Source organism: Lethenteron reissneri, unplaced genomic scaffold, assembly GCF_015708825.2.
Source record: "Lethenteron reissneri isolate LAM-NWPU_2019-01 unplaced genomic scaffold, ASM1570882v1 scaffold_1639, whole genome shotgun sequence".
Classification (NCBI taxonomy): Eukaryota; Metazoa; Chordata; class Hyperoartia; order Petromyzontiformes; family Petromyzontidae; genus Lethenteron; species Lethenteron reissneri.
The window spans coordinates 172,020-199,755 of record NW_026891376.1 but is presented as its reverse complement, the minus strand read 5'-3'; the positions used below and the strand labels follow the sequence as shown (position 1 = coordinate 199,755).

Genomic DNA, 27,736 nt, shown 5'->3' with positions numbered 1-27,736 from the left:
CTAAGTGATCTCTGATCCCTCTAAGTGATCTCTGATCCCTCTAAGTGATCTCTGATCCCTCTAAGTGATCTCTGATCCCTCTAAGTGATCTCTGATCCCTCTAAGTGATCTCTGATCCCTCTAAGTGATCTCTGATCCCTCTAAGTGATCTCTGATCCCTCTAAGTGATCTCTGATCCCTCTAAGTGATCTCTGATCCCTCTAAGTGATCTCTGATCCCTCTAAGTGATCTCTGATCCCTCTAAGTGATCTCTGATCCCTCTAAGTGATCTCTGATCCCTCTAAGTGATCTCTGATCCCTCTAAGTGATCTCTGATCCCTCTAAGTGATCTCTGATCCTCTAAGTGATCTCTGATCCCTCTAAGTGATCTCTGATCCCTCTAAGTGATCTCTGATCCCTCTAAGTGATCTCTGATCCCTCTAAGTGATCTCTGATCCCTCTAAGTGACTCTGATCCCTCTAAGTGATCTCTGATCCCTCTAAGTGATCTCTGATCCCTCTAGTGGATCCCTAAGTGACCTCTGATCCCTCTAAGTGACCTCTGATCCCTCTAAGTGACCTCTGATCCCTCTAAGTGATCTCTGATCCCTCTAAGTGATCTCTGATCCCTCTAAGTGATCTCTGATCCCTCTAAGTGATCTCTGATCCCTCTAAGTGATCTCTGATCCCTCTAAGTGATCTCTGATCCCTCTAAGTGATCTCTGATCCCTCTAAGTGATCTCTGATCCCTCTAAGTGATCTCTGATCCCTCTAAGTGATCTCTGATCCCTCTAAGTGACCTCTGATCCCTCTAAGTGATCTCTGATCCCTCTAAGTGACCTCTGATCCCTCTAAGTGACCTCTGATCCCTCTAAGTGATCTCTGATCCCTCTAAGTGATCTCTGATCCCTCTAAGTGACCTCTGATCCCTCTAAGTGATCTCTGATCCCTCTAAGTGATCTCTGATCCCTCTAAGTGACCTCTGATCCCTCTAAGTGACCTCTGATCCCTCTAAGTGATCTCTGATCCCTCTAAGTGATCTCTGATCCCTCTAAGTGACCTCTGATCCCTCTAAGTGACCTCTGATCCCTCTAAGTGATCTCTGATCCCTCTAAGTGACCTCTGATCCCTCTAAGTGACCTCTGATCCCTCTAAGTGATCTCTGATCCCTCTAAGTGATCTCTGATCCCTCTAAGTGACCTCTGATCCCTCTAAGTGATCCTCTGATCCCTCTAAGTGACCTCTGATCCCTCTAAGTGACCTCTGATCCCTCTAAGTGACCTCTGATCCCTCTAAGTGATCTCGATCCCTCTAAGTGACCTCTGATCCCTCTAAGTGACCTCTGATCCCTCTAAGTGATCTCTGATCCCTCTAAGTGACCTCTGATCCCTCTAAGTGACCTCTGATCCCTCTAAGTGACCTCTGATCCCTCTAAGTGACCTCTGATCCCTCTAAGTGACCTCTGATCCCTCTAAGTGACCTCTGATCCCTCTAAGTGACCTCTGATCCCTCTAAGTGACCTCTGATCCCTCTAAGTGACCTCTGATCCCTCTAAGTGACTCTGATCCCTCTAAGTGACCTCTGATCCCTCTAAGTGACCTCTGATCCCTCTAAGTGACCTTGATCCCTCTAAGTGACCTCTGATCCTCTAGTGACCTCTGATCCCTCTAAGTGATCTCTGATCCCTCTAAGTGAGCTCTGATCCCTCTAAGTGACCTCTGATCCCTAAGTGACTCTGATCCCTCTAAGTTGACCTCTGATCCCTCTAAGTGACTCTCTGATCCCTCTAAGTGATCTCTGATCCCTCTAAGTGATCTCTGATCCCTCTAAGTGATCTCTGATCCCTCTAAGTGACCTCTGATCCCTCTAAGTGACCTCTGATCCCTCTAAGTGATCTCTGATCCCTCTAAGTGATCTCTGATCCCTCTAAGTGACCTCTGATCCCTCTAAGTGATCTCTGATCCCTCTAAGTGACCTCTGATCCCTCTAAGTGACCTCTGATCCCTCTAAGTGACCTCTGATCCCTCTAAGTGGACCTCTGATCCCTCTAATACGCTGATCCTCATGATCTCTATCCCTCTAAGTGACCTCTGATCCATCTAAGTGATCTCTGAATCCCTCTAAGTGACCTCTGATCCCTCTAAGTGACCTCTGATCCCTCTAAGTGACCTCTGATCCTCTAAGTGACCTCTGATCCCTCTAAGTGATCTCTGATCCCTCTAAGTGATCTCTGATCACGTACCATGCTACAGAGAGTTATGTTTGTCACAGGAAAGTAACATTTATATTGAAAATTCTCAGAGCTGGAATTTAGCGACATAAATGACATAGTCACGTAGAAGGGAAGTAATAAAATAATAATAAAAATAAAACATAATAAAATCAAATAATTATTTGATTTTATTATGTTTTATTTTTCAAATAATTATTTGATTTTATTATGTTTTATTTGTATTATTTTATTACTTCCCTTCTACGTGACTTTACCGAAAGAAACAAGAAGATGAATCCCTGCAGTCACGAAAGCTTTGAATCGAAATAAATGACATAGTAAGGTGCAATGTAATGATTTTTTTCACGTGCAGCCATTGCCTATCAGGTGGAAAATCATCATCTCTCTACACTTGCAACCCCAATTTAATCATGGACGGCTACCTTATCAGTGGCAGCTCTGACCTCAGCCACCCAGTCATCTCTTATACTCACCTCGTTCTTAATAACTACCAGCTTTAGCTCTCCAATGTGTTTTCGGGTGTTCTGCATGTTGTTCAGCATGATATCACACAACATGATGAACAACACATACTAGGAGCTGCTTCAGGTATAGAATTCAGTTCCTGAAGAAGTTCCTAGTACGTGGAGTGTCGTTTCACGACCTGGGACCATTCACTCGAAACTCCACTTGCTGCGATCTTCTTTTGGAACTTAATTCAGTTCCCAGCACGTGGAGAGAAACGTCGGACATTGTGCCGAACAACACTCGATACAACCCGAAAGCACATCCGAGAGGTATACAGCACAAAAGTGAGAGGCTACGTAGTAAGGAACTTTATCTTTAAAAAAAATAACGAATATACCCTTTGCATCAGAGGTGTAGTTGATCTCGTTTGACTGGTATGCACGGTTCTGAATAACGCGGCGTGCCTGCTCAGTCATTGAGTCGCACCGCGTGCATGTGCAGAGGGCCCCCCCCTCCATCCACGAGGCTTAAGGTGCACATAGCCTGACACAAGCGCCGTGGTGACGTTATCGCCACTTAGTGGCGAATGGCGATTGTTGTTACCGCCGTCATTTTGCCTCCCGTGCAGGAGTGGCTCTCGCTGGCCAAGCGCAAGCGCAGTGAGCCCGAGCAGCAGAGCAGCCCTTCTCCCGTACCTCCGGCTGCCACGCCACAACCGGCGGCGGCATCGGCGGCGGCGACGGCGGCAAAACGGTCAGACTCCTCCGACTCGGAGACGTCCGACAGCGACTTGGAGGTGAGATCGCGACACACTCGCTCTGACGCTTCATTCATTGCTTTACACTTTAAATCTCGGTTTAATCATGGGCGGCTGCATCTGGATTCAAATCCAGGTTCTTGATGGCACTGCTATATCGTTAATTGTGGAGTGATTTCATATTTGGGGTCAGATTTTTGTTCTGACGGTCTTTTTCTCAGCTTTTCAGATCGCATGTGCTCACATCGCTATTAGCGACACTATTGGAAAACACCAGAATGATGTGTGCCGGTCATTTCTTCATGATGGGAATCTCTCCTTAATCTATCCATCCACGGGCCTTCTGTTAATATGGAATGTGGGGTTGGTCTTTAACCAGCATACTATGTTTTGGGAATAGCGTTGTGAATACAGTCACCCCGAAGCATTGAATAAAAATGTGGTAATTCTAGGCCATTGGCAGTTTGGTTAAACTAGGAAATAAAGGAAGTTATCATCGAGTGGCCCCTCCTTTTAAACTCTGAATAAATTAGATTATCACGGTTGGAAATGTTTTGGAACTCTGTAGCCAAAGGAAATCCTCTTGGCTCTATCCCAATGGAAAGATGGTTATATATAGTACCATGCATTTTATATACACCACATATTCTGTATATTGAACTTTTTATTTGGTGATGCTGCTGCTGCATTGGCAGTAGTGCTCAAGCGCAAATAACAACACAAAAAACTCCACATTTGTCAAGAACACTGCATAAATAGGAAGCAAAAAATTATAAAGATATATTCTAGCTATGTTGTTACAAGTCGCCCCCCTCGCTATAAAATCTATTGCCACTTTTTTATCTGAGATGGCAAGATTGGATTCTATTCGTTAAAATTTGCAGAATGTGCAGCATTTCAGGAACCACATGAAAACCTTTCGTGCAACATGTACGCATCAAAATAATCAACGATTGCTCCCACAATTAAAATTGTGCCTTAAATGTATTTTGCAATTCTATCCCATTTATCATCTACAACATTCAAAACTCATTAAGAGTCAGTGTGAAGAATGTTTATGGCAAGATAAATAAAGCCTCATTCCCATATTTGCGGCTTGACATAAAAAAATATAAGTGGTTATTTTACACATCCTGTCAGCTGCACGACCTTCTCGGCATTGCCTTCACGCAAGCCTAACTGCTGATGAGACAGTGAATGTGTTAAACCAGTGCAGAGTTTAATTGTATTAAGCTATTGCTTCTTGGAGTGCATATTATTCGCTGCATCGGTTCAACACAGGAAAACTGGGGCCGATTTCCATAAAATCAATGCGTCGTTACATGCCTAATACATACGAGAGGCGTCTTGATGGTCTTACGAGAGGTGTGTGCCTGCGTTTTCCACAGTGGACGGTCGGAGGCAACAACGCCAAGAAGAAGGGCAAGGGGAAGAGCGGCAAGAAGTCGAGTAAGAAGACGTCGGCCGTGGCCAAGACAGCGTCGGGGTCCTCCGAGGAGGAGAGTGCAGCGGAGGCGTCCGAGCCGGAGGAAGGTGCGGTCCCAGCGCAGTACAGTCCAACGCCTCGGTCGGAGCAAGAGCTCGAACGGAGCAGAGCGGCAGGAGGCTTTAACCGTGGAAGGAGACGCGTGCACACGGAGCAACGCTGGTGGTTTTCTTCACCAGAGTCGCTTAGCCTCTTGGGCTGTTGGGTCCTGACCGTTTCCCTCATCCATCGCTGCCTCTCTTGACTGACATAGCTTCCATCCTAATCCAACGTTCGATGTTTGACGTCGATTCAGATGAAAGGGAAATAAACAATACGTAGAGATGAGAAAGCTATACACAAGAGGTGCCAACTATTATTCATATGTAAGATGTTATTACATCCTGTTCCCGGTGCACAGACGTCATGTATGTGTGTATGTTGAACTTTTTTGCGCACCGTACATAGGCAACCGTGCTAATCGGAGGTGCAGAAACACGTCGCAACGTATTTACATGCGACCCCACGTCATGTGGCCCACCTACGCGTACTAATTTTGTTACGTGGCTCGCCAGGAAGCGCATTTGGAAGAACTGCCGTACCGAACCTTCTTCGTGGCCACAACGCCACCCCCCCTTCCCCCGCCGCCCTCTCTGTCCCTAGGGGAGGTGTCGGACTCGGACAGCAGCAGCGACTCGGGCTCGGGTTCGGCGAGCTCGTCCTCGTCGTCCTCATCGTCGGAAGGGAAGGACCAGTTCCACGATGGCTACGACGACGACCTGATGGGCGACGCAGAGGACCGCGCGCGCCTCTCCAAGATGACGGAGAAGGAGCGCGAGCAGGAGCTTTACAACCGCATCGAGAAGCGCGAGGTTCTCAAGACGAGGTCGGCATGCAAAAGCTCCCACCCCCAAGCACATTCAGTGGTGGCGTAGCCTGTTTGCAACAAGGCATGAAATGGGTGACCCCCCCCTCCAAACCCCATGTGCAATTTTGCCCCGCCCCCCACACCTCCATTTAGAACAGTTGGCTACGTACGGTGCGAAAGAAGTTAAACATAAGTCATAGTCAGAAACCAATGAGCTATAAAAAAAATTCACAGATATCCAGTCGGAGCGGGTCAGAACGTTACAACAACAAACAATACAAAAACACGATAGTTTCTGTATATACGTAGCCGGTGCCTTGTCCTCCGTTACACCGCCTGCACACGAGACAACTATGCCACTACATCCATTGTACTCATCATGAAAGTTGTTTGTCATTCCGCTTATGACTCAAGAACCAAAAGTGGTGCAGAGAAGAGCAATGCAAAAACTATCAAAATGCATAATTGTTGTTTGAAATAGCATTACCTCACATTTAATGGAGCGATTGGCTTGTGATTACTCGCTAATTTACTATATTTTACCTACTCGTTTTGGTAATCCTTTAGTTTGGGGTTTTGTTTGTATCTGACATGTTTGGCACTGTTTAAATCACTCGACTCACAATTATAAGGCCGTAATTTTCAAAGCAGCATTATTAGAGATTGACTCAGACCAACATTCTTTCAGGCCCAATAAAATTGTTACCACCATGGGACTTCAACATTGCTCTCTTCCAAAATAGATTTTTTTTTTTTGGGTTAGATCGCGTAAATATAAATGTGCCGTTAAACCCGCCACCACCCAACACAGCCAATTAGTAAGGTGTGTCACGTGAACAAAACATGCCAATTCTTTACTTGTACAGCACACTGATGTTGGAGAATTCTGGAAAATGATGCTGGATGTAGTTAGCAGCTAAATGTCATACTCAAATTGTGAATGCCGTGGATTTACTCTCCAACACACCGATGTGCTGTACTAATAACGAATTGGCATGTTTTGTTTCGTGACTAACCTTACTAATTGGCTGTGGCAGGTGGTGGCTGGTTTAACGACGCTTATATTGAAACGATCTAACACAAAAACCTCTTATGGACAATATTGATCGCGAAAGCCTACATTTTAAATTGCTTTCTTTAACGGAGAGACTGGCCCTCATCATGATAATATGAAATTTACACCACTGGCACCGCCCCAGGCTCATGTCAGCAGGGAGACATTGTAACATTGTTTCCTCTAATTTGCTTCATGTGTGGCTGATGATGGTGATTTTGTATGGAAAAAAATACCAACTATTAGCGATTCAGTTCTAAGTGATTTAGCCCTTCAATTGCTTTGTATGATAGTTAGTGAATTGCAGATATAGCTACCCATTCATTCACCCACCGCCTTCAAATATTTATTGGGCATAGTGCGAATTTATGCGTCCGTGGTTTGATGTTCATCGCGGCAATCACGCGCAAGAGTGAGTTTGATTTTTCACTTGTGCATCAGGTATCTTCCATGGCTTGTGCGCAGATCCAGCCAAGCTTTGGCCACTGTGTCCATGGAAAATTGAAGATGGCCAGTCGGGTGGTGTCGTTGCTGATGAGCGTGTGTGTTGGTGAAACCGAGCAATGTGGTGGTGGGGTCATTGATCAGAATCGGTTGGGCACATTTCTTGAAGCCCACTAGCCGGTCCGAGCCGTTGCGATCCTGAAATTCGGTTCAACACAGCGTCTTTGCGCCGTGTTTTAAAAAATCCATTTCGGATGCACGACTCGTAAACGATTAACGCCGCAGATTCGAGATCGAGAAGAAACTGAAAGCGAGAAAGAAGAAGGAGAAACGAAAGAAGCACGAGCATGACCGGGAGCACAGGGAGAAGCAGAGCAAGGTGCAGGAGACACCCGTAAAGGTGAGACGGCAGAAAAATTATCTATCTGACGAGATTGCAAAAGGTTTTGCTGGCTGGCTGGCTGGCACGCGGTGGTGACATTACCACGTACATCTGCATGATGACGTCCCACTGATCTCACGCCTACCAACCCCCCAACCCCCTACCCACCCCCCACCCCGGCTGTGGATCCTGCACAAATGCATGGACAGTGCCAGGAATTTTATTTTTAACAAATGTTTTTATCGTAGTTGTTTTTAAAGTTTATTTTGTGTCGGTGAGAATTGCCAAGAGACCAGAATAGTCGTCATTTGCAACATTGACCTGGTGCAATGATTGCTGTTTTGTCTAATTCCAATTGAAAAAAAAGTGCGGTGTAATTTTCTAACGAAGAAAATTTTGACCGTGATGCCGGCACACACGATGGTCTACTCTTTGCGAATTAAGTCAGGGGGGCTTTAACGCACGATGTGAAGTATACGGCGCTCACCATGTACGGTTATTGCAGCCGCGGTAATAATCAGGGAGGCCTCTCTAGTTGAACCGTGAACCTCTGCAACAAGCGGTGAACGTGCGACTACCGCCGGTGCCACGTGAGCCGGTGGCGAAACGGAACGAACGTGCGAACGCGTCCCCCGTGACTGACGGTGACTGAGGATTTGGCATCGGCGTTGCCTTGGGCAGGTGATGTCGCACAGCAAGGAGCGGCGCTCAAAGCGGGACGAGAAACTCGACAAGAAGTCCCAGGCCATGGAGGAGCTCAAAGCCGAGCGCGAAAAGAAGAAAAACAAGACTGGTGGGTGACCACACACCTTCCTCTGCCTAACCCCTCTCTGCCCCCATCTCACCACAACCCCCACTGCCCGTGTGGGCACTTTGGATCTTACCAGGGCAACCCCTGAGCCAGACTCGATGCCGACCAGGCCAAAGCCTGCCAGTTGTTAGTAGATGCAGCCATGCACAGCCGCACGAGAGTGTGCGCTGCTCTGCGCCCCTTTGCAGTTTTAAAGGGTCACGTAGAAGGGAAATAATAATATAATAAAAATAAAATTCTCACGACGTTTTTTTTTTATTTTCTTGCTGTGGTTTTCACACCTGATGATGATTGCATGTGTTGCAATCGAAACGTCGTGATAATTTTATTGTTTTATTTTTATTATTTTATTTTTTCCCTTCTACGTGACTTTACCGAAAAAACCAAGAATATGAATACCTGCAGTCACGAAAGCTTTAAATCGAAATTTAGGGTCAGTGATAGTTTGCCTTCAGCAGTGGATTGACTGGCTGACGGTGATCCTGATGGCTTGTGACTTTAAGCTGCACGTGAGGCATGGCAGTTGTTCAAGAGTAGCATGATATCATACTCTTTGATTCTTTCGGTAAAGTCACGTAGGTATAAAATAAATTAAATCACGACATTTCGATTGCAACACAAGCAATCATCATCAGAAACTCGTGATTTATTTTATTTTCTACCTACATGACTTTACCGAAAGAACCAAAAAGTATGGATCCCTGCAGTCACGAAAACTTCAAAACTAGCATTATATCACTTTTTATGATGTCACTTCAATGAATTGTCTGAGCCTACACTCTTCAATTAGCATCGCTCACCACCCTTTCTTTCACCATTGCTCCGTTGTTGCATGTGTGACTTCTCACCTCCATGAATGAAACTACGGTATTCCACAATGACCGAGTACAGTTCATATTACAGACTCCGAGCTGGTATCATAAATTACTCAAATAATTGGATATCCCCAGCTCTACATCTATCTGCACCATCCGGAGCTTAACTCAGAGTGGGAAGTGCGTGAGTTCAAGTACCAGTCGAGGGTCATGTTAACTCATGATTATCCCTTTGGGATGAGGGAGTCTTATCTATTCTCTTATGTTTGGAGATTCTGCATACATTCACTTGTGCGAACTCATCGTCGGAAGGAACTTTTTTTATTTGTTATTTATATTCTCCACAATGACCCGATTGATTGTAATTTAATGTCAAACCAAGACCTGAATCTTAAAGAGAGGGAATCCTTCTCGATAACAACTGGCAGTTCACCAGCATTGATTCAAGCAAGCTTGACTTTGCTGATAAGACACACTGTGCCGACAAAGGTCCAGTGTTTGCTTGTACTGAATCAATGCTGCTAAAATAATCCACTCCCAGAAGGCCTTGCGTGTGGAGAGACTGATATATGAAGGTGATATATTGTCTACCCATCTTTGTTTGATACCGAAGGACTGTCGTCCGTCATTGTTTTATTTTGACCAATTGCAGCGGAGCTTCTGGCACGGAAGCAGCGTCTAAACGCGAGCGACGTGTACTCTGACGATGACGAGGAGGAAGAGGAGGATGACAAGGCGAGCGAGAAGAGCGACCAAAGCTCCTGCTCGTCGTCCTCCTCCGATGAGGAGGAAGAGTAAGTCGTTGGGTTTCTTCTGCGTGCGCGTGCCCTCCCTGAACGAGCGCCAACTCCTAACGACTCCACACGTCTTTGGTCCGCCCTCGAATGGAATTCTGCTACCGCATATTTCAGGCAGTACGTTAACATCACTAAAAGCCTATTAATAAGAACCAATCAAAAGCTTCCCCCCCCTTATTAAGGAGCCAGCCATGTATGCTGAAATCTATACCGTACATCCAGCAGTGGATTGGTCACAGCTGATGACGATGGCGATGATGGGAGCGTAACATTCGAATCCAAGACCCCGATCGGTGCTGGCTCGGTGCACGGGTCTTGAAATGCCCCTAAGGCTACCCATCCACCTGCAAGCCAGGGTCGTTAGAGTCGTGGGAATGCCTTCATCCGACAGTGGATAGATCACAGCGGATGATGATTATGACGATGATGATGACAGCGGTGATGGTGATGATCCTTGCCGCAGGAAGGAGGAGTCGGCGCCCAAGACGACGCTGGTGTCATCCAAGGACGAGCTCAACCAGATCCGGCTGTCGCGGCACAAGATGGAGCGCTGGTGCCACATGCCGTTCTTCGAGCGCACGGCCATCGGCTGCTTCGTCCGCATTGGCATCGGCAACAACAACGCCAAGCCCGTGTACCGGGTGCGTCGCACAGTCTCTTGCCACCGCTCGCTCGCTTGCTCGCTCGCTCGCTCGCATCCATCGAGAGCTGTGGTTCTCAACCTTTTTTTTTTGGCTACTGTGTTGACCCCTTGTTGAATTTTGTTTCAACCGAGTGTGGTGCCCCATTGCCTGGCCCAAACATGGTTCTGAGGAATAAATGTGTGAATAATGAACGTTAATATTTTAACAAATTGTCCATTTTGTAAGGTATCCTAACTAGCTGGTAACTGCAAGTGAATTATAAAATTAAGGTCAATATTTTAAATAATTGTCCATCTTCTGAGGTATCCCTAACACGCTAGTTACTTTTGATTTAAAGCTTTCGTGACTGCAGGGATTCATATTCTTGGTTATTTCAGTAAATTCACGTACAAGGGAAATAATAAAATAAAAAATATATAAAACAATAACATTTTCTTTAAGAAAAAACTGCCACTTTTTCAAATTTTCTTGTTGTGGATTTCACACATGATGATGATTGCTTGTGTTGCAGTCCAAACGTCATGAGAATTTAATTGTTTTATATTTTTATTATTTTATTATTTCCCTCTACGTGACTTTACCGAAAGAACCAAGAAGATGAATCCCTGCAGTCACGAAAGCTTTAAATCGAAATTTACATTTTGTTATTTAACCACATTATCAGCGGCATCTGTACGCTTCTTTCTTTCTGAGCGAAACGACATGGTTTCGTTTTCCCTTGGGTGGGTGCCGGTTGCGAGCAGGTGGCGGAGGTGACGGGCATGATGGAGACGGGGAAGATCTACCAGCTGGGGACGACACGCACCAACAAGGGCCTCCGGTTACGGTGAGGCTTGCCGTGTTTGTGTCTCGCACAGCGTTAGATTAAACGTCTCGCCCCCAATTTAACTCCAGGTTTTCAGGTGTAGCGAGTTGATGGCCTCAGCCCGGTTACCCCGACGACTGCATCAATAAAGCGTCGTGTTTAAAAAAAAAATTGCCGCTTCGAGACATTCCAGCTCAAAATTCTTTGCAGGACATGTAAAATGGAGGCCACCTGCATGAGGTGCATTGAATTGAATTTCCCTCCCGATCTCGTCAGATCTCGGAAGCTAAGCCGGTTTGAGCCTGGATAGTGCATGAATGGGTTACCACCGTTTATAAAACGTCCGTTGCAAGCGGAGGGCAATGCAGAACAATCCATTCCTGTACTGCGCTTCTCCCACATCTACGCTCCGTATCGTCACCAAACCGCACTGACCGGCTTGGTGGAGTACGGCCGACATGGGGAGGGCCCTCATCCAGCAGTGATTGGACACAGTGAAGGACGCTGTACGTGTGTACACGTGTATCGGAGCACACCAACACCCAGAGGCCTTGCGTGCGTTGTGCCGGTTGTCTCCTCCCAGCCACGGCAACCAGGAGCGCGTATTCCGGCTCGAGTTCGTCTCCAATCAGGACATCACCGACAACGAGTTCCAGAAGTGGAAGGAAGCGGTAAGGCGGCGGCGGTGGCGGCGCTGTGTGCGCCACTCGGCTGTAGGAGACTCTTGATGTGTGAGGCCCTTCGCCGGCCGCTGCCCGTGCACGCGCACACGTGTGTGTGTGTGTGTGAATATATTGATGGAGAGTTTAGGGAGCGGTAGTGCAGCGGTTAGCGCAGTTCGCTATGTTCCTGGCGACCCGAGTTCAATTACCGCACATGGCCAACACCAGTGACGATTATCTGATCCGGTCCTGGGCTTCCCCTAGGTCGACTCAGCCTCAAATGAGTACCTGGTGCGGTGTGTAAACATCACACCACGTGGGATAACAACACATTTGTATTTACGCCATCTAACCCAAAAAAACCTTTATTACGGATAATATTGATCGCGAAAGCCTACGTGTTAAACTAAACTCTGGATCGCAAGTCCAGTATGCTTCCCATTATACCATGGCAGCATTATCCCCCTCGAAGCGAAAGGCGTTGTCTAGTGCAGAGCGTATTTACGGGCCGAACGACGATGCATCGTCTGAAAATGCATTGCTCCGCCCGGTTTCACTCAGATGATGCTGGGAGGGCTTCAGCTGCCGACCCTGGACGAAATCAATAAGAAGCGTCAGGACATCAAGGTCGCCCACGATTACAAGTTCAACGACCAGGACGTGGAGCACGTGAGTGCATGGCCCTCGTGTTCACGTATCCCCCCCCCTCTCCGTGCGCACAACGGCGACTGGGGACCGCTTCCCTACACAGTGGCCCATTAGGAGTCTCAAATGCGTTTGGCAGACCGCACTTTAACCCTTACCCATTCCGATGACGTACGTGTACGTCATCAGTTTTTCTTTCTTCCGATTCCTTTCCGATGTACGATGACGTACGTGTACGGAAGTAAACAGTTTTGCGCCCCCTATCGTGGAGTGCGGTCGTGTCGCCACGGTTTTCAGCGGTGAGTACAATGTCTTTAAAAAGAGCGGCACTATGCCTCTAAATAAAATTAATGCTAACTGCTTGCTCGTTACGAGATTCGGCGGTGAACGGGACCCACCCTGCAACTTGCAGACGTCTCGGTACGGGAAAGGGTCAATTTACGCTAAACTTTGATAACGCTAATACTTCATGCGTTGACTGTGCACGCTCAGAACTACTCAAAGACAACAGGCGACTGGGCACGCTTGAAGTAGAAACGTTGCATTGACAATTCCCAGGGGGAAAACTTCCCCTCGTACCTGATTAGTGTGGCTAAGATTATTGAAGTGAGGGGGAGGGGGCATGGGGACGTGGCGGGTGCTGCATTGGCCGTCAGTTGAGCATTGTAGCGGCGAGTTTTGGTTTCTGGGATACAGAGACATTGGTTGTCATGCAGATGTTTCAACCACTAGGTTGGAACTGCCGATAGACATGAAGACTATCCTGTGCTCCAATCCAATTGGAGGACACTGATTCTCTTTGCATAGCATTATTGTGAACTTCACCAACCCGCACTGACCAGAGCGGTGAAGTATGGTCAAACAACCACCAAGACCGGCATGGCATGGAGAGGGCCTCGTCAGTGTACATTATCGTAGGGATGCTATTGAGAGCATATTTAAGGCATGTGTCATAAAAAAAATATTTCCTTGCTGATCTTGTAAATGTAACCAGTTGTGCAGCCGGTTAAAAGTTTGCACGCTTTTAATACCGATTGTTGCAGTGAGAGCATTGTGATTTGCCAGTTGTGTTGTGTTTTCCCACGTGTTTGACGCATCGCAGATCGTCCAAGAAAAGGATAAGTTCAGGAAAAACCCTGCCAACTACGCCATGAAGAAAACTGAGCTGATGAAGGATAAGGTATTTACGTCATTTGTTATTGTTGTCATCACGGCCGGTTACCCGGGAAAGACTCGGCAAGTCTCGTTTTTATGAAGAGTCCTGCCAAGTTTTCGCATCAGGGGGGTGACGATTGCTTCGTGTCTACAAATTAAGTCATTGCCGAGTAATTTTTTTCAAATTTGGAAAATGTTGTCCATGGTGCTGGCACACTATATATTTAAGTTTTTCATCATCATCATCATAAGTTGTTGAGTGCAGGACTTAAGGCCCAAATTACCAAGTTGCCAAAAGCAAACAGCATTACTGAAAGTAAAATGGATAAGGCTTCATACTTTTCTTGAATTTAATATATATAGTCTACAATATATATTGTTTACCAAATGACACTTCCTCGAGTGTCAATACTTTACTTCAGGGGGGGGGGAGTCATCAGCCAGTAATCTCACCTACTTGCTCGCTGCCTGCTATTTGATGTTTCGTAGCCTGGAAAGTTGCGCGCGATGATTTATGCACGATGCACATTAACCTCCTCCACAATGCATTGCAGCGTGCAACAGAGAGCTGTTAAGGTTGCAGCAATTAACGGTTTGGTAATCAGTTTGGTAACGTTGTTACAGTTTAAACGGTTTTCGTGAATGGGGCCCAGAGAACTTTGTAAAATTGTGTGACAGCCTGACACTTTTTTGATTGTTGCGGCGGTTCACATTTTCTGAATGGGGTGACCGTCGATGTTGCAAGGGGGAAATAATTTGTTGTGACCGTTACTGATCTGGTGAAATGGCGTGTGACGATCTTGGGGGACTGTTGTGTCTGTAAATGGTTTGGTAAAGTGGCCGGCGGTCCTTGATTTGGTGACTGGCGTGCGGTGCGCTTTGACGGTTTAGGCGATGGCGGAGGAGGGTGGAAACGAGGACCGCGCTCGCGAGATCCAGGACAAGATGAACGAACTGGAGGAGCGAGCGGAGGCCCTCGATCGCATTCGCACAAAGAACATCTCCGCCATCAGGTCCGCTCGCTCGCTCAGTCACTCGCTCGCTCACTGCTGCTCGCTCGAGCACCCACTCACTCGGTCATTCGCTCGCACTTTCACTCACTCACCCGCTCACTCACCTGCTCAGTCACTCGCTCACTCACTCGCTTGCTCAGTCACTCACTCACTTGCTCAGTCACTCACTCATTCAGTCACTCGCTCACTCTCTCACTGTCTCACTCACCCGCTCACTCACCCGCTCACTCACCTGCTTACTCAACCGCTCACTCACCCGCTCACTCACTCTCTCACTCACCCGCTCACTCACCCGCTCACTCACTCTCTTTCTCGCTTACTCATTCATTCACTCGCTCATTCTCTCACTGTCTCACTCACCCGCTCACTCACCTGCTTACTCACCCGCTCACTCACCTGCTTACTCACCCACTCACTCATCCGCTCACTCACCTGCTCAGTCACTCGCTCACTCACTCGCTTGCTCAGTCACTCACTCACTTGCTCAGTCACTCACTCATTCAGCCACTTGCTCGCTCTAGCTCACTCGCTTGCTCACTCGGTCTACTCGCTCACTCTCTCACTGTCTCACTTACCTGCTCACTCACCCGCTCACTCACTCGCTCACTCACCCGCTCACTCACTCTCTCACTCACCCGCTCACTCACTTTCTTTCTCGCTCACTCATTCATATTCATTCCCTCGCTCATTCTCTCACTGTCTCACTCACCCGCTTACTTACCTGCTTACTCACTCGCTGACTCACCTGCCACTCACCCGCTCACTCACCTGCTCAGTCACTCGCTTGCTCAGTCAATTGCTCACTCACTTGCTCAGTCACTCACTCATTTAGTCGCTCGCTCGCTCTCTAGCTCACTCGCTTGCTCACTCAGTTTACTCGCTCACTCTCTTAATTTGTCTCACTCACCCACTCACTCACCCGCTCACTCTCTTTCTCGCTCACTTGCTCAGTCAGTCGCTCATTCTCATTCACTTGCTCACTCATTCACTCACTCGGCTATCCACCATATTACACACATACCACATTTTAAGACCTTTCAGTACACACGTGAAATTTGTCTTAACAAAATATTGTAACCAATGCATGATTGTCTGCAGCTATATCAACCAAAGGAATCGAGAGTGGAACATTGTGGAGTCGGAAAAAGCCATGCAGGTATGGCGAATAGGCATGTAATGACGCGTTAATGAATATCATTTATATAATTTGCTATGCCATTGTGTGTAATTTGTTCACGTGATACCTGCAACCACTGGAGCTTCTACATCTACCGCAATGTGCCTTAGAGGTGGCTGGGTGGTGCAGTGGTCAGAGCACTGAGCCGGTGCTGTTGAGGTCGTGGGTTCCAATTTGGGTAGCCACCGGTGATTAAATATGAATGGTATTGTGTAACGTGTAAATACTTCGCAATGTTAAAATATAAATACGTCATAAAGAAAACACGTCTCAAAACGTACAATATGCAATTAAAGTGTCTCATCTCGGCGGTGGGCATTGACAGAGATTCGTTCTGAGAGAGCGATTGCTTGCACGAGTACGCAGATACCTTTGACACGTAAAGAAAATCTGGGCCAATGAACTCGGGCAACTAAATCTTTTGTGGGGTCTTTTGGAAGCCCACGTCGAGACAACAACATAGCAACTGTGTTTTTTTTTCCTTCCCCGCAATAATGATGGCGTGCGTCGAATTCAACAGGCAGAGGTTGTAAACATGAAGAACCAGAAAATGGACCCGTTCACTCGGAGGCAGTGCAAGCCCACCATGGTGTCCAATGTAAGCACTGCACCAAGCTGAGAAAAACACACAGCGAGGGCCAGGCAGTGAGCAATGACCTTGGGACAAACACCCAGGGCTTTGGTGGTGCGTAGCAGCCCTCTGCTCATGCATCATTGACTCGGCCCCGTGAGTTTTTTATTCCCTGGCTTTCCATTCGGCGCCGCTTCGTCGTTCATTTTACCAGAAGAGGCCGATTGATGGCCCTCTCCGGATGCGTTTTGGACGATGTGCCGTGAGTTTTTTGGCACGATGTCCCGACGTTTCGTTCCACACCGCCGGGAGCTTCTTTGGCGTAAGAGAAGCTCCCAGAATGTGGAGCGGAACGTCAGACGGCGTGCCCAATGATGCACGGCACAACGCGAGAACACATCGGAGAGCCGTGCAGAGCAACCCCGAAAACACAGCCAGGAGGTGATTGAAGGTGTATGAACAGGCAATGACTAAAGCGATTAAATTAATTAATCTATGTTATCGTTATGCACCGTCGGTCATCCTTTAAATGCAGTACTCTTGGTCCATCGGTCACTGGAGTTTTAATCCCCACTTGAGAGACACGATCTTGCTTCTTGTGTCATTGTCACGAACAAAACGTGTTTTCCACGCGTTATTCATTCACTGTGGGAATGTTTAAATCACTGGGAGGCCACGTCAAGTGAGCGGATTTTTCTCTCCATTTTTGTTTCCATTCTTTCATTTGTATCCAGATTTTTTCAGATTTTTATTCAGTTATCTTAAATATTTTAGTGAATAACCAATCGAGAAGATCCAAACACCTGTGGGATGGTGTACAACATAGAAACTATCCATTCCATTAGTGCTTGTAAAACATTCAAGAGTAATTAACGGCTGGGTGATTATATAACATAATCATTTTATGACAGCATATAAGCATTCGTTAATTGGCCAATAACACTTTCATATATATGGAGGATGTGTCAGTATGTAGTATGTTGAACTTCTTTCACACCGTACATAAACCACCAAGCTAATCGGCACAGTAGTTGATACCGAATCGGCAGAAAAATTGGACCAAGTGGAGCCATGTAGAGGCAGACTAGTAGGGCCCCCCAGGACGGAACCTGGTGGGAAACCAGAAGTTAAAGCGCCAAAGACAGAATTACAATTTGCCAGACCGTACGTAGCCAACAGTGCTAATCGCACAAAAGCAAATTTCGATTTAAAGCTTTCGTGACTGCAGGGATTCATCTTCTTGGTTCTTTCAGTAAAGTCATGTAGAAGGGAAGTAATAAAATAATAAAAATAAAACATAATAAAATAATTCTCACGACGTTTCGGCCACAACGCAAGCAGCCGTCCTCAGGTGAAGACCTGGTCTTTATTGTGGCCGAAACGTGAGAATTATTTTATTATATTTTATTTTTATTATTTTATTACTTCCCTTCTACGTGACTTTACTGAAAGAACCAAGAAGACGCACAAAAACAGTTCTACAGAAATTCGTTTTCAATCTAGATTATTTAAAACTGCATAGCTCCAGTGACTTCATAATATCGGAAGGAAGGCCATTCCAGACGGCCGCAGAAGTGCATCTGAAAGCGCGTGATGCAGTGACCATCTTTGTTCGATGGCGAGTCAAAAGCCACTGCGAGGATGACCGGAGTTCGTAGGCTTATATTGAGTGAAGTGTAGTTGCTTAACTTTTAAAGAATACATTTTTACTTGAAGTACATCAAAGCAGAAAAATAACACGATAAATGTGTGAAACAAAATACAGAAAACTGATATACCGCGACATTCATCACATAAACACGTGTTGCGTCGAACGGTATTGTAAACAATAATACCACGCTCACCGCAGTGCACCGCGCTGCCCTGTTGACACGACGCTCTGCCCACAGGCACGTGATCCAGCCGTGCAGGCCGCGATCCGGGCTCAGCTCAACGCCAAGTACGGACAGCTGGAGTCAGACAATCCGATCGAGATTGGGCGAGCGGTGAGTCGATGCGTGATCTCTCTCCTTAAGCAGGACGTGCGCGCGGGGCCTCTTGCCACCGGGATCGGTGGCAGTGCACACTAAAATATGGTCCCCTTTTATTAAATCGCTTGTAACCCGATTACATTTCTGCACTCTGCGGTTTTTGCCAGATGCCCATTTCTCTTCCCTCTCGTCTTTTTGTTTTCCTTTCCTATGCTTTGCACTCGATTGTGTTTTGTTGGTTGTCGTAACTTGTCGTAACTTTATGACCCTCCTCCACTGGACGTAAATAAACATTCAGATTTTTCCCCTCTTGCTGTCGCCCTTCTCTACGCTTCTCCACCCTCCTGCACCCTCCTCCTCTCCCCTTGCTTAGCTCTCCAACGCCCCTTCCATTCCCCTATATATATAACAGCCGGGCATTTGCAACGAAATATTATGTCCCTGGCGGCTGTGCTGCTCGCCTGCGATACAGCACTGTGGGGAGGCCAGGGGTCGATGGCTCACACAAATTGGTGAAGCTCTCTTAGCCGTGGGCGTTCAAGTCTGGCTTGCTAGGGTATGATGACAGGAGAGCAGGTGGATCGATTTCCAACCGTTCCATCCGTGCGGTGATTGAGTATTATCCCCCTCGCGCTCGTGGCTTTTCTCCGGGTACTCCGGTTTCGTCGCACATGTCGTTCCACGTGCTGGGAGCAATAATTCTTGAGGAAGCTTCCAGCACGTTGAGCAAAACGTCGGACATCGTGCCGAACAACACCCGGTAGCGAACCAAAAACTCATGGTCGAGCTCGTTTTGTAAAATATTTATTGTTCATAATATTTTTTTTGGTTACACCAAGGAATGTTCTGACCTAATTTAATGTCCTTCAAAACCTTCCTTAATCCTACACAGTCAATCAAAATAATTTGTCCCTGAAACAAGCGTTTTAAGGTGCTAAATATTATCGTTTCAGCTCGCCGGGAAGTTTAAGAACGATTCTCACAACAAACTTTAGCAATTGGATCCACATTCTCATTTAGTTTGGCTGTGTTGGGTGGTGGAGGATGTTACGGCATTAAGCGTGGCTAGATCTTTACTAAACCTCACCCAAAAATCAAGAGTGGATCGCCCGGCGGAAAAACTACGCTCTAAGATACGTGAAGTTAATCGTGTTTCTCTTTCAGTTACTCCTACAACGGGAGGCTGGGTCGGGGGGCGGAGCCAAGGATTCCTCGGGTGCCAGGGCTCATGGAGATGAATCTGACGACCTCTTCAGGGCCCATGACTTTGACATCAAGATTGACCTCCAAGTCCCAATGACAGGTCAGCCACCAGCGGGAGTGAAGGCGCTCCGTTGAATTGACGGGAGGTGCCACCTACTCCCACATTGCTCCCACCACCACGCTCCCACCATGCTCCCACCATGCTCCTACCACGCTCCCACCACGCTCCCATCACGCTCCCACCACGCTACCACCACCACCACGCTCCCACCATGCTCCCACCACGCTCCCACCATGCTCCCACCATGCTCCCACCACCACGCTCCCACCACGTTCCCATCACGCTCCCACCACGCTACCACCACCACCGCGCTCCCACCACGCTCCCACCAAGCTCCCACCACCACGCTCCCACCACGCTCCCACCATGTTCCCACCATGTTCCCACCATGTTCCCACCACGCTCCCACCATGCTCCCACCACCACCACGCTCCCACCACGCTCCCACCGTGTCCTGATGCACTTGAGCACAGCGTTCTTCATTGCAAGGTCCGTGAACCACTGACGGCCCTTAGTGGCTTTTCGTGCAGCCCCTGACGACTTTTCGTGCACCCCCTGACGTGCGGCGCTCACATTGGTGATGTCTCATCGGCGAAAGTGCCCCCCCCCCCCCCTCTGAAATTAGTGGAGAACACTGAAATTGGCAAGCTTCATCCATCTTTGGGTGCGTTCCATGAATCCCACCGTTCATTTTCCAACATCCGATTGAGATGACTAGAGAGATAGGAAATGGAGTGAGGTAAAGGAAATATAGACGAACAATAGAGATGAGAGATGAAAGAGACTGATAGGTTTGTTTATGATAATTAGCTTGTTATGTTAATTAGGACCTGAATTTGAGCTCATTTATTGATGCATGAATCAGGGGCCCCTTGAGCTGCCCACAGCCTTTGCTTGATTTGCTTGTGTGCCTCGCGCTGCCGCTGCTATTGTGCTGAACTATATTGGTTAAGTTTAGGGTCCTCACGAATGAAGCTTCAGGTGTTGTCTTCCTTCGGGTTGCATCTTCAAAACACCATGCAGACAACAGCCATACTTGATCGTGCAAACACTCGAAATAACACCGGAACAATTCCGTTTTCGATGGGCCTTGTTTTATTATTGTACGTATGTTGCACTTCTTTCGCACCATACGTAGCCAACCGTGCTAATCGGAGGTGCGGAGGAAGGACGACTCAATACAATAATCAGTTCTAAAGAGATTGGTTTTCAACCCAGGTGATTTAAAAGTGCATGGCCCCAATGGCTTCCTCATATCGGAAGGACGAGCGTTCCAGACGGCTGCAGAAGCACTTTGGAAAGCGCGCGATGCGGGGACCGTCTTTGTTGGCTGGCTAGAGAAAAGTCACTGCGAGGATGACCGGAGTTTGCGTGATGTTTTATGCTCCATAACGAGATCAGCAAGGTATCGTGGTTTATTTGTGGCAAGCACTCTGTGTGCAATGAGTGCGACCGATCATTGACCACTCATTCATATCGTTCTTTACACAAAGAACTTTCAAGACCTCTGATGTAGTTTTAAATTTATCGCACGGGAGACCTGGCAGGGCGACTGAGCGATGCAAAAACATTACAATTAGCATGTAAAAATACTGCAGCAGAGAGAGCTTCAGAGACCTGCTCTCTAAGTTATTTGGCCGCCTCCACGCTGCACAAACGTCTTGAAAGAGGGTACTTTAGCCTGTTAAAAGTAAAATAAAAAATGACAAGTTTTTATTTCCTGCAGCATGCTCCTTTCTTGAAGCTCCGTCTCCCTTTCCCCTCGTGCAGTCACTGACGGCCTCTCCCATCTTCTTCCCCTCACTGTGCAGAGTCCAAGTCAAACAGCGGCGTTTCCAAGCCACCTCCCGTGAAAGACGGCGGCCCTCGCCGTTCCCTCAACCTGGAAGATTACAAGAAACGAAGGGGCCTCATTTAGCCCCCCCCCCCCCACATGCACTCCCCACACGTTGAGCCAACAACGTCGAAGAGAAGATCATAATCGTAATGACAGTGATAAAAACAAATATTCAAAGTCGGTGTCTGCCTACTCAAGATAAGCAATGGGGGTGGGGGAGGGCAGCTCTCAACTTCGCTGGTGATTCTGGTCCAGTGGGGTTGGTGGGCAAACGCCACGTTACCTTGGCAGGGCACATCGAAATTATGTACACTGTTGAACTTGCCATGAAGTGGACACTGATGATCTCCGTAGGGACGATGGGGGTGAGTTACGGAGGCCCACTGCCCAGTTTTTGAAGTGATGACCTTCCCGTTACAAGTTTTTGCTCGAGCCACTGTGCCACCCGGCTTGGATGGTGATCATCATAACGATGATTATTAATAATGAGCTGTACCTTATTCTCCAAATGTCAACGCCCTGCCTAATGTGTATGGTGGATAAACTTGTTCATATTATAAAGCCTGTAACATTCTCTTACTTTAAAGTGTGTTTATTTTTGTTTTGGATTGTTCTATTTTGTAGAGAATTCAAATTTTTATGTCAAAATAGCACCCATGGGTTAACCTCATTTGTTTAATTGTATTTCTTGTACACAAGGTGTTAAAACAAAATCTAAGCCTGCAATAACGGCTCGGAATTTTTTATATAATTCACAAACTCCGTGCAGTTTTATACTTAACCTAAGAAGTATGAACGTCATCTACAGAGGTTTTGTTCTATAATTTGAGTGTGTGTGTGCGCGCCCGCGTGTTTTCCCCGTGTAAAGTCCCCCTTGACTAGTAAGCTTGTATAATGTGATTGCTGTAACACTCTTTGATTGATTCTCTATATTGTTCTAGTTTTGTGTCTGTGTCTTTACAATGAGAGGGCGAGTGTGCTTTTTTTTGCGGAATGGGCATGTGTATATGGGAAACCCGCTCATACGCACACCACGGGTGGGGAGAGGGGGAAATGAAATATTCGGTGAAGATGGGAACATTATGATGGCTCTCTCGTCTTCTCTAAGCCACGTACATAAAACTTGCTCTCTCTCTTTTTTTTTGAAATAAAATATCAATACACTGCAATGCAATGAAAAGCTTCAATTGTGATTTCACTGCATAGTGCAGTGGCTTGGGGCTGTCATTTATTACGACAGTATTCAAAACAATCTGCCCCCCCCTCCCCCCGAGTTTCCTGGCTGGCTGCTGGTTGACCTCTCCACCCCAGAGGTCGCAATCGGGTACCCGATACCCGGCTACCCGTACCCAGCCGGTTACGGGTACCCGTTTGCGACCCTGGTGCGGCCGGGTACGGGTACAGGTAGGCCGTGAGTCACTGGTGAGTTACCATTTGTCACTCATTTCCCAAAGTCTTGTCTCTTCTCACAATTCAAGTTCCTAGAATCAACCCACCCGCGCCTGCAACATGGCTTCATCCCAGAGGTCGCAATCGGGTACTTGTACCTGTACCCTGCCCGATACCCAGCCGGTTACGGGTAGCCGGGTATCGGGTAGGGTGCGGGTACCCATTTGCGACCCTGGTGCGGCCGGGTACGGGTAAGGAATCAAAACCCGTTTGCGACCTCTGCTCCACCCCCAACGATAACTGTTCATGGCTGCTGTGAGCCAGTACCACTGATACTACCTGGGTAACTGGCTACGCGGGATTATACGTGTATAAAAAAAAATACACATTGAACTAACTTTATTCGGTGGAAGAAGTGCGTAAAACAATAACGACACCGGAGTGGCGAGTGTAACGAGTACAGAAGACTGACGGTTCGTATGTAGAAATTCTTTCGCACCGTGGCCGTCATTTAAAATGTAGCTCGAACTTTTCAACGTTTGCTCCTTTTAATGTCATTCTGAGATGCCCTGCAGCACCGCAATGCGCTCCTCAAGATTTGGCAATGTCAACACCAGAGGCGGTGGCCTTTGCAGAATATTGGGGAAAGACCCGTGCAGGTTAAACATGAGACGCGACGAAGGATGTTATTCTTTCGCCCAAAATATTCTTTAAATCCTTGCGAGTAAATAAAAGATGAATTAGTTCTCCTGCTACGAGATTGTCAGAATAAGAAAATCGCAGTTATCGCCTCCTGGTTTCAGAGCGACATGCTCTCCGCTCGTGACAATACTAAGAACTGGCGTTAATATCGCGCCGACAGCGTAACGGAAACTTGTCCCTGTGGCGCAAGATGAGCGCAACACCGGGTGGCAAGTGGGGGCATTCGCTCGGCTCGTAGCTTGCCATGGTGCCATTGGTTATTCCGATTTAAGTACTCTTAGTTCTTTCGGTAAAGTCACGTAGGTAAAAAAAATGAAATTTAAATTAATAAAATAAAAATCACGACGTTTCGGAGGCAACACAAGTCTCCGTCATCAGGTGAGACCGTCACAGCCAGGCTGCTGTGGGCCGGTACCACCGATACTACCTACGTGACTTTACCGAAAGAACTAAGAGTATGAATCCTTGCAGTCACGAAAGCTTCCAATCTAGAACCGATTTAAGTAGTTTACGAGGTGATATTGCAAATTTAGACCATGGCACCTGACACGCATGGCCTGCTCATTGGAATCACGCTACAGGTTCTTTAACGCCCACCTTGAAGCAGACAATGCCCATTGTGTGGTTGCCATCCACAGTATTAACCAGGGCTCCCGGTGGTGTGAACCACAATCCTCTGCGGTAGGCGGCAAACATCTTGCCGCTCGGCCATGTCACGACCTCACCGACCCTGAGCTCTCGTCCCACTCCTCAACTCGGCAGAACCTCCGTCTGCACCACTTCCCCCACATCAGTGTGCAATATGCATTTCTAGTATAATACAATTGCAGCCGATTTGTCAATCCACTGCTGGATTAAGGTCTCCACACACTGAAATGGGGCTTAGTTGACCATATTTCACCGCATGCAGTGCAATTAAAACATTTGTCTTAGCGGTGGGCGTGTGGCTTAGGGGCATAGCACAGCCTGGTTTCACTGCCAGGACATAGCATGGACATTTTGGCACATTGCTTAAGAGATGTATGCAGTCAAACTGCCGATACATTCAACAATATCTTAATATTCCAGAACGCCCCTCAATTGTGAACGAATTTAATGTGTGTGTGTGTTTATATGTCATTCTCGGAGTATAATATTGCATTCCCCCCCCCCCCCCTGTATTTGAAAGCAAGATTCTGGGTGTGTGTTATTTTAGGAGCGTCTTATGATCTGAAGAGTATGGAATGGCACTCATTCGATCATTTGAATTGATCTGAATAATCTGCAAATTAGGTCGAGATATGAAATTTGAGACGATTGTAAATATACATACACGCCTGTTTCGGATTATTCCGAATAGGGAAATTATGTCACTAAAATATTGTCACCTCCACTTCTTTCCTGCCAACATTCGTTGTGTCGCATTGCGTCGGGTGACGTCACTTTTGTTAGCCAGCAGATAAATATGACGAAAACAATTTCAATTATCTGAATGAGACGCAACAATTTATATAAAAAAAGCTAAAATGCTTAATTCCGAAACTTTGGTGCCGTGATCATGACCTCGCAGTCACGCGTTCGCCGCTTGTTGTTAGAGATTCACAGCTCAAATCCAGTGGCCGCCCTGATTAATACTGCGGCTATGTATTAGCCATCACGAAGTCGCGCGCAGTCTGCTTCACAGTGGATGTTCAAGATGCCCTGACGTCAATCGCAAGAGGAGGCCATTGTGTGCCGGCGTCTGGCGTACGATTTTTTTGCAACGACAACAAAAACTTTGAAAATTACACCGCAGTTAGTCGTCCTTCCATCGCAACTCCGATTAGCACGGTTGGCTACGCACGGTGCGAAAGAAGTTCGGCATACATGCAGCAGCAATCATCGCCCACTACTGGCCGACCAATGCCCCAGGTCACTCTTGTCAATGCCATTCTGCCGGTCTCTGCAGTTGTCACCTGGTTAAAACACATTCCTGCGGAGGGAGCTGGTAGGAACGTTGGGTTGCTCGGTCAATGGCCAGGGTCAATGGCGGCGTGGTGTATTCCGCAAATATGGCCGACTGTGAGGGCGGGCACAAGCCGGCGTGAGTAGGTGAAACGTTGAGTTTTATAAGGGCACCACGGGGTGACCAGCCCCTCCCCACCCAGCCCCACCTCTCCCACCCAGCCGCACCCTCCCCACCCAGCCCATCCGCACCCTCCCCACCCAGCCCCTCCCCACCCTCCCCTTCCCACATTGCCCCTCCCCACCCTCCCCTCCCCACCCAGCCCCTCCCCACCCAGCCCCTCCCCACCCTCCCCTCTCCACCCAGCCCCACCCCTCCCACCCCCCACCCAGCCCCACTCTCCCCACTCAGCCCCTCCCCACCCAGCCCCTCCCACCCTCCCCTCTCCACCCAGCTCCACCCCTCCAATTGTTGGATGCACAACGGACGGACGGACGGACACAATAATCCCCTGTGGGCTGGTGGAACCAGGAGGTTTCTACCAGTACAAAATAAACTGAAAAATCCTCTAGTTATTCGCGTGCAACGCTCGCTCAATTGCGCGCACGCCCGGTGCGCGAGTGGGTGCAGCGTGCCGCCGCTGCCAATGGGTGTCTCCGTTGTTCCACGTGGCTTGGGCTGAGTGAAGAGGCCAGGGTCTGTAAGGGATGGAGGGCCCAGATGGATAACGGGGAGGCTTTGTGCTAAGCTGGTGGATCCAGCGGCAGCGGTGGCGGTGGCAGGTTGACCTGCCCCGGGACCGGTTTCGACACTCGGGTGTCTCATCAGCAGAGGCCGCGCTCACGTAAACAAGTGCCCGAGTAAATATCGATTTAAAGCTTTCGTGACTGTAGGGATTCATCTTCTTTGTTCTTTCGGTAAAGTTACGTAGAAGGGAAGTAATAAAATAATAAAAATAAACCATTAAAATAATTTTCGATTTAAAGCTTTCGTGACTGCAGGGGTTCATCTTCTTGGTACTTTCGGTAAAGTCGTCGTCAGATGAAGACCAGGTCTGTCGGGGAGACAGCGTCTGAATGACGCTGTCCGAATGACGCTGTCTCCCCGACAGACCTGGTCTTCACCTGAGGACGGCTGCTTGCGTTGTGGCCGAAACGCCGTGAGAATTATTTTATGTTTTATTTTTATTATTTTATTATTTTCCTTCTACGTGACTTTACCGAAAGAACCAAGAAGATGTGCCCTAGTAGGCTGCGCGGCTGATGGGATGTCAGAAGAATGTTTTCGTTTGTTTATGCGGAGAGGCAAATACTGCATGGGAAGGAGGCGGCTGTATGTGGCTATTATTAACTGGATGTATTAGTTGTGTACAAGGAGTGCGCTACGTGTGATATAGTTTGTCACCGGACTTGATGAACCCATGTCTTTCACCATTGGGCAGCTCACCGTCATGGGTTTAAGCAAGCGTGATAGAACACTGAGTGTCGGCCAGAGTTATATGTTTATATGTACAACGTATATGCTTGCACACACACACCACACACACGTACATTTTCCTATTATCTACATATTTTTGCACATAGGAGCAGTCACCAGAGAGAGGAGGGAGATTCATCTTATTATCCGAGAATAAGCCACCCAAAAGTGCTCAATTAATCTGTAGTGACGTGACGTCACTACTATGTCGGGTCTGTATACACATGACGTCACTACTATGTCGGGTCTGTATACACATGACGTCACTGCCATGTTGGGTCTGCATGCGTGACGTCACTGCTGGTTCGTTATGGAAGCTTGCGGGTGCCACGGGGGTTGTGTCAGGCCATGACACTCCGAGTGACCCCGGCTGGACACGTGACCGGATCCAAGAGGGGGCCGGGGGCCCTGAGGGACCCTGGGGGTCACGTGGTCAGGGAGTGGAGCCTTC

The 27,736-nt window shown here is 47.6% G+C and overlaps 1 protein-coding gene across 1 annotated transcript in view; it reads left to right on the top strand.

Moving 5' to 3' along the window:
* The window catches only part of LOC133338981 (RNA polymerase-associated protein RTF1 homolog), a 30,565-nt gene extending 7,617 nt beyond the window's left edge, over positions 1–22,948 (top strand). The window contains exons 2-18 of the mRNA XM_061547115.1: positions 3,287–3,454; positions 4,804–4,948; positions 5,544–5,766; positions 7,532–7,646; positions 8,310–8,421; positions 9,907–10,048; positions 10,515–10,692; positions 11,439–11,521; positions 12,084–12,171; positions 12,724–12,831; positions 13,910–13,987; positions 14,854–14,975; positions 16,074–16,131; positions 16,673–16,750; positions 18,613–18,708; positions 19,858–19,996; positions 21,769–22,948. Coding sequence (XP_061403099.1) covers positions 3,287–3,454; positions 4,804–4,948; positions 5,544–5,766; positions 7,532–7,646; positions 8,310–8,421; positions 9,907–10,048; positions 10,515–10,692; positions 11,439–11,521; positions 12,084–12,171; positions 12,724–12,831; positions 13,910–13,987; positions 14,854–14,975; positions 16,074–16,131; positions 16,673–16,750; positions 18,613–18,708; positions 19,858–19,996; positions 21,769–21,875 — 2,040 coding nt within the window. The 3' untranslated portion in view covers positions 21,876–22,948. The remainder of the gene's footprint in view (positions 1–3,286; positions 3,455–4,803; positions 4,949–5,543; positions 5,767–7,531; positions 7,647–8,309; positions 8,422–9,906; positions 10,049–10,514; positions 10,693–11,438; positions 11,522–12,083; positions 12,172–12,723; positions 12,832–13,909; positions 13,988–14,853; positions 14,976–16,073; positions 16,132–16,672; positions 16,751–18,612; positions 18,709–19,857; positions 19,997–21,768) is intronic.
* The last annotated feature ends 4,788 nt before the right edge of the window (positions 22,949–27,736 follow it).